The sequence below is a fragment of the Dipodomys merriami genome, unplaced genomic scaffold (assembly GCF_024711535.1).
Source record: "Dipodomys merriami isolate MVZ:Mamm:240054 unplaced genomic scaffold, mDipMer1.0.p SCAF_2, whole genome shotgun sequence".
In the NCBI taxonomy this organism is placed as follows: Eukaryota; Metazoa; Chordata; class Mammalia; order Rodentia; family Heteromyidae; genus Dipodomys; species Dipodomys merriami.
Window position 1 is genome coordinate 113815873 of NW_027203381.1, and position 13161 is coordinate 113829033.

Genomic DNA, 13161 nt, shown 5'->3' on the forward strand with positions numbered 1-13161 from the left:
AATAGTCTATTTAAAAATAGTTATAAATGCCATTGTCTGTTTTCAGAACTTCATGAATAGCAATATGACCTTCTAAAACCGGCTTCCGATCAAAATGGCCCTGCCAGGAAAATTACAAAAGATGAAAATTAGAAGCCCCCAGGGCCGGTGGGCTTCGGTGGCAGGGCAACTATGTTCTTAAAGTATCAAGAATTGGTCTAGAGCTGCTTCTGACACAGCATCCCCAGCTGTGAACTGCAGTGACAAGTAGCTGGGACAGTACTCACTAATGCCCTGGTCATGAGGCCACACGCTCATAGAACTGTACATGGATCTTCTGGTGCTGGTTGCTTGGTGGCATGTGTAAATTATGAGCTAGAGATTTCAGCCCCATTCTTCTAAGGACAAGTACTTGCTGTGGAAAAAGCATCTGTCACTGTCACTGCTAGCAGCCTTGGCAAGTACTGTATCTTGGCCAAGGACTCAGAAGGGAGGCGATAAGGCTATGAAAACAGGTTCCCCTTTTGGCAAGGGGCTGGTATTTCTGAAGACACACTACACACATAAAGACTAACCACAGGCCTGACGCAGGATCACAGGATACTTGGGCTAGGTAGGAAGAACAAGCACACTGCTATAGACAAATCTCCCAGAGAGAATGTGAACTGAAGGAAGTCTGACACCAGAAAATGAGTCTTGTACAATGCCACTTACAGAAAGTTCAAATACAGGACTCAGGCCCTTCCTAGGCAGATGGTCCCCACTAAGAAGCTACTAAGTAAGTTCTGCTCCCTGATTTGGCTGGGTTTTCCCCCAAAACTGAGCCCATGTAAATATGCTCCATGTATTTTTCTGTATATCACACTCTAACTGATGAACTGGTGTGCTTCTTCTAGCAGCAGTGAAATCTGCTGCTGTAAGTACCAGGCTCCCTTTTTCTGCCTGAGATGACTGGAAGCCTGGAGCATCCTCTAGTAAAGCTATCTGTGGGATAATGTTGGGTTTGGGCATAGCTCCTCCCTCTCCCCCTCTACACTTTCCAGAATGCTTGGCCTCAATTTGAGTTTTCGGTATCAATAGTGTTTGAACTACTGAGAATCCTTTCCAAATCGAAGGCAGAGATACCCTGAAAATAGTTTTACCTGTTTATACCAGTAAGACTTTGAAAAAGGCTGTACTAGCAAACTGAAAGGCAAGGAAAACAGGGACCACTTCCTTTTCCTAATGTAAGACCATTTACTAGTTACTGTTCCTCACAAAAGGCCTCCTACCATCTATACCCTACCAAGGAAAAAATAAGGGCAGTATTTGAGATTTTGAGAAAAAAAACAAAACTTCTGTTTACTATTGAGTATTTTCTAAGCCATTATTGTCTCTGTCTCCTAAAAGTTTTATTGTGAGAGATGAATGGACTAAATGAGCTGCTATAACTCACTCAAGTAGTAACATTATAGTTTTACACTGTGGATTTTTTTTGGGGGGTGTGCCATGACTGGGGCTTGAACTCAGGGCCTTGTACTCTTGCTTGGCTTTTTTGCTCAAGGCTAGCACGTCTACCACTTGAACTACACTCCACTTCTGGCTTTTTGCCAGTCAACTGGAGAAAAGAATCTCATGGCCTTTTCTGCCCAGGCTGGCTTCAAACCATGATCCTCAGATCTCAGCCTCCCGAGTAGCTAAGATTACTGGTGTGAATCCCTGGAGTTTGGCTGGCTGGATAGTTCTTGTCGTGTTTGATGAGAAAAAGATTTGGCAGCACTGACAAGGCTGTCAGAAGAGCTTCCTGGGCACAGAGGAGGACTTGCCTCATTAGCCTGCTGCCTAACAGTCACTAGCACAACTTAGCTGGCTGCTATCATGGTATGAAACACCCTTGCTCTGCTGCCAATCAGGTCCAGTGTCATCCATGGCGCCACACAGTGTCCACCCAGGATGGCTGGCAATAGCAGGCAGGGTGGCTGCTGGGGAAATGTGGATGAAAAGGCAGGCCCCCTGGGTCCTTTCAGAAAGTAGTACAGAGGGCGGCCCAAGTCTGTCAGCAAGTCTGTTTGCTGGAAGGAGTGTGGTATACCACAGAACATTTCAAGTTTAAAATGTTCACAGGCAGGGCTGGGAATATGGCTTAGTAGAGTGCTTTAGCATTCATAAAGCCCTGAGTTCGATTCATTAGTACTACATAAACAGAAAAGGCTGGAAGTGGCACTGTGGCTCAAGTGGCAGAGTGCTAGCCTTAGGCAAAAGGAGCTCAGGGACAGTGCCCAGGCCCTAAGTTCAAGCCCCAGGACTGGCAAAAAAAAAAAGTGTTTTCACAAGGTAAATGGTGGGACAAGGTTTTCCCAGTCCACCTAATAAGCTTAATCCAGCATCACATCCCTCACAAAGGGGACTTTTATGTACCCAGTACACAGAAGCCAGTTATGGGGCATGAACTCAGGGAGGGCCTGGATGCTGTTCCTGAGCTCTTTTGCTCAAGGCGAATACTCTACCACTCAGAGCCACAGCGCCACTTCCTACAACACATTCTTTACTTACTTGAAGAGTTCTCTGGACTCTCACGGACCTTTAAGTCAAGCTATACCCTAGAAAGAACACACAGGACCTGCTAATGTGGCAAGGGGTGGGGATGGGAGAAGGATATGGCTGAAGTGGTAGAGCACTTGCCTGCAACTTGAGGCCCTGAGTTCAATCCTTCATGCCTGCCTCACAAAAAAACTCAACATTTTGAAGATTCAGTAATCACCATAATGCTGATTCCTAGGACCCACACAGCCAGCCAGACCCCACAAGGGTGGCTGTGCTTACCTGGCCTGGTCAGTTCCCCGAAGAGCTGGAGGAGAAAGCAGGGGTCATAAAGGCCATCAAGATCCACCTTCACACTTCTGTCTTTATATAATGACTCCTGTGCATTCTGAAATAGCCAAAACAAAAATGCATGACTAAACTGCACAAGTGATTGAACCATGTGCACGGTAACTCACTGTTGCCAGAGAGCAAACTATTTTAACTCATTAAGAGGTTAAAGCAAAATGTAGTTCTAGCTAGGCACTGGTGGCTCACACCTGTGAACCTACTCAGAAGGCTGAGATTCACAGGATCATGGTTTGAAACCAGACTGGGAAGAAAAGTTAGTAAGACTCCATCTCCAAAACAACCAGAAAAGAAAAAAGGGAGGGGAGGAGTGGTAATGGTTTGGCAAAAAAAATTAATACTTATACATGGTTTTACCTGGTCTTTGGAATGTGATGAGCTTTTTTTTTTTTGCTGGGGTGTGATAAAACAGAGTCAGCAGAAGTGGGTGAATCACTGGAACATGGGGGAGCAGTCTATCTCTATATACATTGGAATTTTACTTGATCAAAAGTAATAGTCTATCCACTAGCCTCTGGTAGGTCATGCCTGTAATCCTAGCTACTCAGGAGGCTGAGACCTGAAGGGTCTTAGTTAAAAACTGTCTATGAAAATCCATCCCCAATTAGCCATCACAAAGCTAGACTGGAGGGTGGCTCAAGAGGTAGAGCACCTGGCTAGCAAGTTTATAACCCGATACTGTCAAAACAAAATTTAGAAGAAAAAGCAAGCTGCAGGTACAGATGGAGTGCTCGCAGCAGAGACAAAGGAGCAGTGGGCGCACCTCGGGGGGCAGCAGCCTCCGGTGCTGGGGAAAGTGCAGGATGGTCAGCATCATGCGGTCGTGGTCCAGTAGGCGGAGGATGTCTCCCACGCTTGGCTGCTGCCACAGTGACTTGCCTAGGCTCCGGCGCGTCTTGTGATGCTCCACAGCCGCTGGGCCCCACATCAGTACCCTAGAGCCAGAGGAGGGAGGTGGACTGCTGACGGGGCCCGCCAGGAGTACCAGCTATCCATCCTTGGTGGCACATTGTGTCAGTGCTCCTCTGGCACTGTACATGTGTTTGATCACAGCTTAGGAAGCAGGTGGTTGTGAGGTGGATGCTGGCAATGATGGCAGAGGCCAACACCCACACACTAGTTATGGCATGCCTGGCTTGGTTTTAAGTCCTTTATGCACACTAACTCATCTAGCCTATGCAACTCCATAGGTTACACTATCAGCCCCTGTGCAAATGGGAAGAAGTGACAGAAAAGATTAAGCAAATTACTCAGGCTAGGTATAGTGACTCATGCTTGTAATCCCAGCTATGAAGAACGTAGGTATTCAGAAGACTACAGTTTGAAGTCAGGCTAGGCAAAACAGTTCATAAGATCCCATCTCAAACCACAGAAAGCTGGACGCAGTGGTGTGCTCCTGTCATCCCGGCTACATGGCAAATATAAATGTGGGGATCATGGTCTAGACTAGCCAAGGTGTAATACCCTATCTGAAAAATAACTAAAGCAAAAATGGCTTGGGGGTGTGGCTCAAACAGAGTACTGGTAAGTATAAGACCCGGAGTTCAAACCCCAGAGCCATCCCCAAGACTTGAGGTGTGAGCCAGGCTAGACCAGCAGCAGAAGCCTGATCTCCCACTAGTGACAGGCGTCTTGAGTGAATGAGGGCTTCCCGCACAGCCTTTAGCTAGCTACTTTAGGAGCCATGCACTCTCACACAACTGTGGCTTACCTTTCTTCCACCTGGAAAATGACTCAAGCCTCCCTCTTCTTCCTCATTCTTCTTCCTCCCAACCCTCCTTCCTCCCACTGCCTCTTCACTGAATGCTCCACCGACCCAGCCTGGAGGAAAGCCACCTCCCTGCTCCCACGCAGCCATGTGCTGTGTGTTATCTCATGACAGACAACCACATGCACAACTGTCCTCCACCAGCAGCGTCTCCTGTGATAACGCCCACCCCAAAGCAATGAGAGGAAAGAGAGCAAGTATTTCCTTAAGGCCTGAGCATTCTTAAAGAGATAAAGAACAAGTCTATTTCCTTTGTCTGGGGTAGAATGGCTTCTGGGCTAATACAGCTTTCATTTTTAAACCAAGTGTTTTCATTCAGAGTTTCCCAGAACTTTCTCTTCATCTAGTTTGTTCACTTGCTGTCTGAACACACAACTCTTGACATGTGCTAGTCAGTTCCCGCTTGGTCTGATACAAAGCTCGGGCCCTCAGGACCCCAGGAGGGACAACAGAAAGAGCAAACCCCAGGAAAGAGGCAGCAACCCCAGCCCCCACACACGTACAAAATGTGCAGATAGGATGGATAGACAAACACAAAACATGCAGACAGGAGAGATACACATACAAATAGGCAGACAGAGAGACACATGTGCAGACAAGAGAAAGCTGGGACTCTGAGTTGGGGGCAGGGTCTCCACAGCCAGCACCCATCAATCAGTCAGCGGGGATATGAGTCCTTCTGGTACAAACCAGGCCACCCCTGGCAGCTTGGGCTACCGACATGCAGGCGCCTGGGAAACTCTGCTTGTCAGTCTGGCCAGACAGGATATGGAGCTGGCTGTGTGAAGAGGGGCCATACCAGTGATTCCAGATACACAGACACAACACTCACCTGAAGTCGATGAGGCTCAGGTGGTTCTGTTCATAGGCCCGGAGGACAAGTAAAATCTTTTGGTCTAGAAGTCAAATGAGAGTTGCTATAGGAAGCGAAGTGCATTCAACACACAGAATACTGCCAGCACCCTCCCAGCAGCTCCCTCACCCCTCCCCGCCCACAGGGCCTTACACTCTTACCCAAGACGCTGAGAGTGGCACCGTAGGCTCCAAGAAGCACGGCAAAATGGCTGCTCTGGCAGACAGAGGGGCACAGCCTCACCACCGCCCACATCAGATCCACCAGCGCTTCTGGAAGAAACACAGAGACATCAGCACTGCAGGGACACACAGCAAACAAAGCAAGGGGGAATGCTCCAGGAACCCTTGAACATCTCAACAATGTGCACGTCCAGCTGCCATCCAGCCCCTTCCCCACTGGGATGAATTTTTTATTAATGACTTTACGGTGGCCAGCTTCTCACGTTTTTGACAAGACCAGGGACTAGTCTTAGCTCAGGTCACTCCCAGATTTTAAAATCTAAACATTCATCCCCATAATTACACTACCAAAAAGCTCTAAAATTTCTCCTCCTTCCTGAATAGAGAACACATTTTCCTACCATTTGCACTAGTAATTGGCACAACAGTTGGCCTCACTCCAATAGTTTTTAAGTTTATTCTTTTGGCTGTTATGGTTGGAACTCAGGTATCTACAACTTAAGTCACACCTCCAACCATTGTCTACTTTACTTATTTTTCATAGTCTCATGCTTTTTGCCTAGTGCCAGCCTTGGACACAATCCTCCTATCATAACTCCTGCATAGTTGGGATAAAAGACATGAGCTACTATTCTCAGTTCATTTGTTGAGATGAATTCTCTCTCATACTCTCTTGAACTGTGATCTTCCTGATCTTGCCCCCCTTGGTGGCTGGGGCTGTAGGCATGAGTCATCATACTTGGCCAATCCAGCAGTTTATTACAGACTGACCCATAATGGCTTCTAATGGTCTGGGTAACAACTGACTTGTCTCTTAACAGTGTGGCTTTGAGGGGTAGAAATCTCAGTCTTTTCTGACATGTCTCACAGCCCACCCAAGCAGTAAGTAAATGTTTACTGAATTAGGTATACTTACTCCTAAGCAGTAAGTGTTTACTGAATGAGGCATAGAGTAAGCCTAGCATTAGAAGAGTTCTGCAGCAGCATTCTGTTAACAAGTGAATACTAACTTTCTTCCCTTGCTAAGCTTCAATCTGCCACTAAGAAAACTCATGTACGTGGTCTCTCAGGTCTGACACCCACCGTTGCTTTTCCCACACCTCCTAAGTTCCCCTAACTCCCAGCTCTTTTACCACTCAGGCATGACATGGGAGTAAGCCCTCCAACCTCTCTACTACTCGGACAAGGCCTTCAGAACAGGCCTACTTTTGCCCTCTATCAGAGGAATATCAAGCCTGGAGTGGGTGGCTCATACCTGTAATCCTGGCTACTTACGAGACTGAGATCTGAATACTGAAGTTCAAAGCTAGTCCAGGCAGGAAAGGCTGTGAGTTTATCTCCAATTGACCAGCAAAAGCCAGAAACAGAGCTGTGGCTCAGTAGTAGAGTACCAGCCTTGACCAAAAAAACTAAGGGAAGCTGGGCACCAGTGGCTTATGCCCATAAACCTAGCTACTCAGGAGGCTGAAATCTGAGGATCAGAGTTTGAAGCCAGACCAGGCAGGAAAAGTCCATAAGACTCTTATTTCCAATTCATCACCAAAAAACTAAGTGGAGCTGTGTCTCAAAATGGTAGTGCTCTAGACTTGAGCACAAAAGCTCAGAGACAGCACCCAGCCCTGAGTTCAAGCCCCACAACTGATAAAACAAAACAACAACAACAACAACAACAACAACTAAGGGATAGCACCTAGGACCTAAGTTCAAGTCTGAGTACTGACATGCATACATGCGCACACAGGACTATATCCTGATTCTGGAACTGACAGTAACAAACCCCGAGTACTGCCTGCTGAGATCTGAAAACAAATAGGGGGAGAAGCTCTGGAACACATCACTAGGAAACAAAAGCAGGAATGGAACTAGGAGATCTGGGGAGGGATACCTTTTACTTGACTATCTGGATTTCCCTCTCCCTCAGAGGTCAGCAGTGTTGGCAGAAACAAAGAATGCTGGGTCAGCATCATGTGGACCACAGGAAGCTGGATGAGCTTTGAGTGCATGGAACTTTCTGGGCTATACAACAGCAGAGTGGCAGCATGCAGGGTCTTTAAGAAGGTGTGGTCCTGATAGCGAAATCTGGGAGGCAGGAGTCAAAAGGAAACAGCTTAATGAAAGGGGAGTTCACTTTATAGGAAGCAGTTTTTTTTTTCCCTTAGAATTATGAAGATTTTGAAATATACCACCAAGCTGGCTATCTAACTTTTCTCTTGATTTAATGCAGTGTATATTAATGCTCTATCACATCTGTTCAGACTCATGAATTGTGTGTGTGTGTGTATTTTGTCAGTGTGGATCTTGAACTCTGGGCTTAGGCACTGTCCCTCAGCTCTTCAGTTCAAGACTAGCGCTCTACCACTTGAGCCACAGCACTACTTTAAGCTTTTTCTGTTTATGTGGTGCTAAGGAATCAAACCCAGGGCCTCCTGCATACAAGGCAAGCACTCTGCCACTGAGCCACCTTCCCAGCCCCAGACTCATGAATTTTTATGCCCATGTTGAACTCAAACTGCAATCAGCTGATCTCTACCTCCTATGTGGCTAGGATTACAGGCTTAAGCCACCATGTCTGGCTTCATTTCTGTATTTTAAAAAATATCTTATTCTCATAGTGCTGTTTCTCTGTTCCTCATCAGAAACACGACAGTGTCAATAGGTGGATCATATTCTTCACCAATCTTTATCTTCTCTCTCTAAAAATGAGGTAACCTCTGCTCCGTAGCTGTCAAAAACACTGCTACGTTTATAAATGACACAGGGAAAATAAAATCAACTTACTTGAGTCCTGTCTTCACAAATTTCTGCCAGTCACTGGGGTCAACTTCATTAAGTACATGCTAGAATAAAGCAAGCAAGAAATACACATGAAGTAACTCAATGAATTTGAAAAAAAATTACTGACAGACAGAGGCTTTGTAGCCTTCAGATAGGCAGTGCCTTGCTGGGTCTGCCTGTCCCTCTGCAAAACATGACAGAGTTGCCGAGGCCAAGCTCCGAAGCCCTCCTGCTTTAAGTTTGAGATTCTACCCAAAAGCTCTCAAGTCCACCACCTAAGACCATTACTAGTGAGCATGTGACAGCTCATGTTTACAGGACAATCAAGACAGCTCATAACACAAAACCTGAAGTGCCAACTATGAAACTCAAGTTAGAACCACTCAGGAAATATAAAAGACATTTTTCGAATAATCCACAAAATCATGCACCTTTTTGGTATTTTTGTGGGGCTTGACCTGGTTGTGGGGCTTGACCTGGTTGTGAGGCTTGACCTCAGGGCCTAGGTACTGTCCCTGAGCTTTTTTCACTCAAGGTGAGAGCTCCTCCACTTTGAGCCACAGCTCCACTTCCTGCTTTCTGGTGGTTCATTGGAGATCAGAGTCTCACAGACTTTCCTGTCCAGGCAGGCTTTGAACCACGGTCCTCAGATCTCAGACTCCTGAATAGCTAGGGTTAGAAGCGTGAGCCAGATACCCAGCTTGTTGGCTTTTTATTTTTTTAATACTTTATTCTGTTATTTCTGCTGATAGGTCTGACGTTTACATGGCTTATGCTCTTCAAATAGCCAAAGGAAATTTCCCAAATAGTCTGCTGTCTACCATTTCAGACACTTAATGGATTTGCAATGGCCTTTCACTTAAGTCAATGGCACTCTTCCATTTTAGTTTGTGTCTGGGACGGGGAAGATGGAATGCTTGGATTCTGAGGATCCAGTTTTACAGAAGCAAAGTGCTCTTTTAAATGAAGTAAATAGCCAAGTAATTAAGATGAATGGCAGGCACTGGGCCAGAATGGCGGAAGCTGGTACTTGGGAACTTCCGGTGGGCGGGCATTTTAAGAGCGCAAGGAGGTACTTCCGGTGCTGTTGGCTTCCGGACGCGGTCGTTCCGAAGCCCCGGCGGGAAGAGGCTGCTGCGGGTTCGGATCTGCGTGGAGCCATGTCTGTGGATTTTAAGACTTACGTCGATCAGGCTTGCAGGGCTGCTGAGGAGTTTGTCAGTATTTACTACGACACCATGGACAGGAGGCGCCGGGCCCTGCCCCGGCTGTACCTGGACGAGGCCACCTTGATCTGGAATGGCAACGTTGTCACAGGGCTGGAAGACCTCGCTAACTTCTTTGAGATGCTGCCTACCAGTGAGTTCCAGGTGAACATGCTAGACTGCCAGCCGGTGCACGGGCAGGCCACCCAGTCCCAGAGCACCGTGCTGGTGGTGACCAGTGGCACGGTCAAGTTCGATGGGAACAGACAACACTACTTCAACCAGAACTTCCTGCTGACCACGCAGCCCACCCCGCACAGCACCGTGTGGAAGATTGCCAGCGACTGCTTCCGCTTCCAAGACTGGGCCTCGAGTTAAAGGGGCCAAAGTGTGGCCCAGTGTGCCGTGGGGGGGTTGTTAGTTCCGGCAGCAGAAGTGTGAGCGAAGCAATGTGTTTCGTTGAAAGAGCAGTATGAATGGATTTGTGCTAAAAGTAAAATATTTTAATATGTTTTTATTCCTAGAAGCACCTCTTGTAGCAGCTGCCAACTTGGATTGTTGCCCTAAGAGCGTTAATGCTAGGTTCTTACATACATAGTCCACGGAAGCCATTCTCAAAGTAATATTAAACACACTGTGAACCCAGTAGTACATTTAAAAAAAAACAAACTGGGAATTCTTTTGTAATTACATCTGTGATGTATTAGTACCACATAACTATCTTGGAGAAGCTGGGGTTCTTGGATAATAGATTAATTTTATAGTAAAACACAAGCATCTATAGTTCAGTTAAAACTGTTAATAGTTTTGTTTGTTTGTTTGTTTGGTTGGTTTTTTTGTTTTTTTTAAATGCTAGTCCAAAGGCTTAAACTCAGGGCCTGAGCACTGCCCCTGAGCATTTTTTGCTCAAGGTTTGTGCTGTACCATTTGAGCACAACTCTACTTCTTGCCTTTTGGATAGTTTATTGGAGATAATTCATAGACTTTCCTGCCTAGGCTGGCTTCCAACTGTGATTCTCAGCCTCCTTAGTAGCAAGGAGTATAGGCATGGGCCACTGGCACCCAGCTAATATCGTTTTATTATATAGTATTTAAAATCAGTTCAATTTAAGTTTGTATTGTTACAACTCTGAAATATTTGAGTTGTAAGTAGAGATGTTCAGTAGTCTTTTATACATTATTTTCTTATGTTGACATGTTTCCTTATGAAGTGAATCATCTAAAAAGGTAAAAATGTTCTGTTGAAATCTGAGCTCTGGGCTGGGAATGTGGCTTAGTGGTAGAATGCTTGCCTAGCATTCATGAAGCCCTGGGTTGGATTCTTCAGTTCTGCAAACAGAAAAAGCCAGAGTGGCGCTGTGGCTCAAATGGTAGAGTGCTATCCTTGAGCAAAAGGAGCTCAGGGACAGTGCCCAGGCCCTGAGTTCAAGCCCTAGGACTGGCAAAAAAAAAAGAAATCTGAGCGTTGGTGTATTTAGTGGCTAAAAGGCAAAAGTTGCTAATAACAGTTTTCTTGGCAGCTCCAGATCTGTAAATTTAGGTAATGAGTGGTAATAGAACTAATAGCTTTAATGAGAAATGTAGAGATGCCCTCATGATGGAAACCAAAAATTAAGGAGGAAGGCTGACCAATTGGTAAAATGCTGGTACTTGTTTCTTACCTAAAAATACAGCCCACCTTCATTTAAATTACTAATAAGTATTGTTGCCAAACAATCGTGAATATCACTCTTGTCCTAAGAATGAGTTTTTGAGGTATTTGTACTTTACTTCATACTTATCACCAATATTTATGTCAATTTATACAAGAACATATGGGGTAAAATGTTAGCAATAAGCCTAATCTATGATGGGATCTAACAGGAGAGGGGGAAAGAAAGCTATTGCTATGTCTGACACCTTTAACTCCTGTCTTCTCTATGAACTCTATAGGTCAAAAGACTCCTATAGATTACTCACTCTTGAATGAATGCTCCCTGTTTTGTACTCTAAATTGTATTCTATTATTTAAGGTTAAAATTATTTCATTTATAATTTGTTCCTATAGTGGCATTGGGCAAATAGATAACATTTTGAAACATGTTCTCATTATGTGGCTCACTCATTGTCTTTTCAAAGAGAAAGAACAAAAGATCTTCATGTTAAACTTCAAAAAACTAAAGTACAAATTTTATGTCTCAGCTTTGGAAGGAGAAAACCCCTAGCTCTGATTTTTGGTTAAAAGCTTTTGCAATTTATTAATGTTCTGTATCATTTAATTTTAAAATTACTAATTGACTCATACACTGTATTCTGGTTGATCCTATTAAAATTGAATTTGATAGGAGTGGACCTGACGTGTACTGATAGTCTAATCAAAATTGTTCTTATTTTGTATTTTTTAAGTCATAGCTTTAACAGCACCAACCAAAATAACACCCTTTCCCCAAAGAAAGTCTCAAATAAAAGCTGCATATACATAGCAATTGAAATGAGCTTTTGTGAATTGCTTTCTATAAACCCTGTAAATGACTAGACCTATTATATCAGTTAGATTTGTTTTTGACATGTTTACATTTTTATCACTGAAAAAATAAAATTTGCCTTGTAACAATTTCTTAAAAAAATAAAAAGTCAGTGGAGGCTACTCATGTGGTCCCCTCACTGACCCCCAGGTCACAGGCTCTAGTGGGACAAAGGGGAGATTTGGGAACTGAGGACCAGTATCAACTATGGAGAGCAGCTGATGGCAGTGTGCTCAACCTACACCAGGCTGGCCATGCAGTAGAGACCTCAATGCCAGTGTGAAGGAAACCCCTGGGCCAGTGGATCCCTCCCCAAGCATGAGGCAGTCTTCCTGCCCATCACATCCTTAAATCCCAGTTCTCTGCTGCAGCAGCATCATGCAAAATATTCAGCATGCTCATCTTTACCACAGCCAAAACTGGAAAGCCACCCAAGGCTCGGCAATGTACATGAATCCAGAAGATATACACTGACCTAGAAGATCAATGCCCCCTGCCAATGTCAACAGGTTCACAGTCCTTAGAATGGAGAGAAAAAACTCAAAATATGGTATCAGGATAACAAAAAACCAGCTGTCAGAAAGCCAGGTTACAAATATGCAGAATATGATCCCATTAGTACACAAAATTATGCTTAGCACAATTGCATACATTCTCTCTCTCTCTCTCTCTCTCTCTCTCTCTGTGTCTTTCTCAGCAACACCTCTGGGAGGAAATTCATTTAGCCTTATAAATAGGATAGCCTCTAGGTAATGGGGAATGTTTAATATTCTTCTTTATAATGGGCATGTTCGTTAGCTTTGTAACAATTCCTAATGATTCCAGATTATCTGGGGTTTGGAGGGAAGGGCAATGGACACCACGCAGTAGAATACTACTCAGCATTGAAAAACAAAAAGCAAGTCATTCTCAGTAGATGATTACAGAAAGTATAGCATAAGCCATACATATTATTCCAAATCTAAAAAAAGGACTAGAACAGGATTGTAGTGTATACACCTATAATCCCAGAATTTAGGAGACTAAA

At 44.7% G+C, this 13161-nt stretch overlaps 2 protein-coding genes across 3 annotated transcripts in view; one reads left to right on the plus strand and one right to left on the minus strand.

The window, feature by feature from the left end:
- The window catches only part of Urb1 (URB1 ribosome biogenesis homolog), a 63915-nt gene that overhangs the window by 13370 nt on the left and 37384 nt on the right, over positions 1-13161 (minus strand). For both annotated transcript variants that reach the window (XM_070030563.1, XM_070030564.1), the window contains 6 exons: positions 8429-8487; positions 7536-7729; positions 5630-5740; positions 5448-5511; positions 3611-3782; positions 2782-2887 (listed from right to left, as the gene is read on the minus strand). In XM_070030563.1, coding sequence (XP_069886664.1) covers positions 2782-2887; positions 3611-3782; positions 5448-5511; positions 5630-5740; positions 7536-7729; positions 8429-8487 — 706 coding nt within the window. The remainder of the gene's footprint in view (positions 1-2781; positions 2888-3610; positions 3783-5447; positions 5512-5629; positions 5741-7535; positions 7730-8428; positions 8488-13161) is intronic.
- LOC138831782 (NTF2-related export protein 2-like) lies at positions 9227-10127 on the plus strand. The gene has a single exon (XM_070028816.1). The coding sequence runs from the start codon at positions 9334-9336 to the stop codon at positions 10006-10008; it is 675 nt and encodes a 224-aa protein (XP_069884917.1). The 5' UTR covers positions 9227-9333; the 3' UTR covers positions 10009-10127.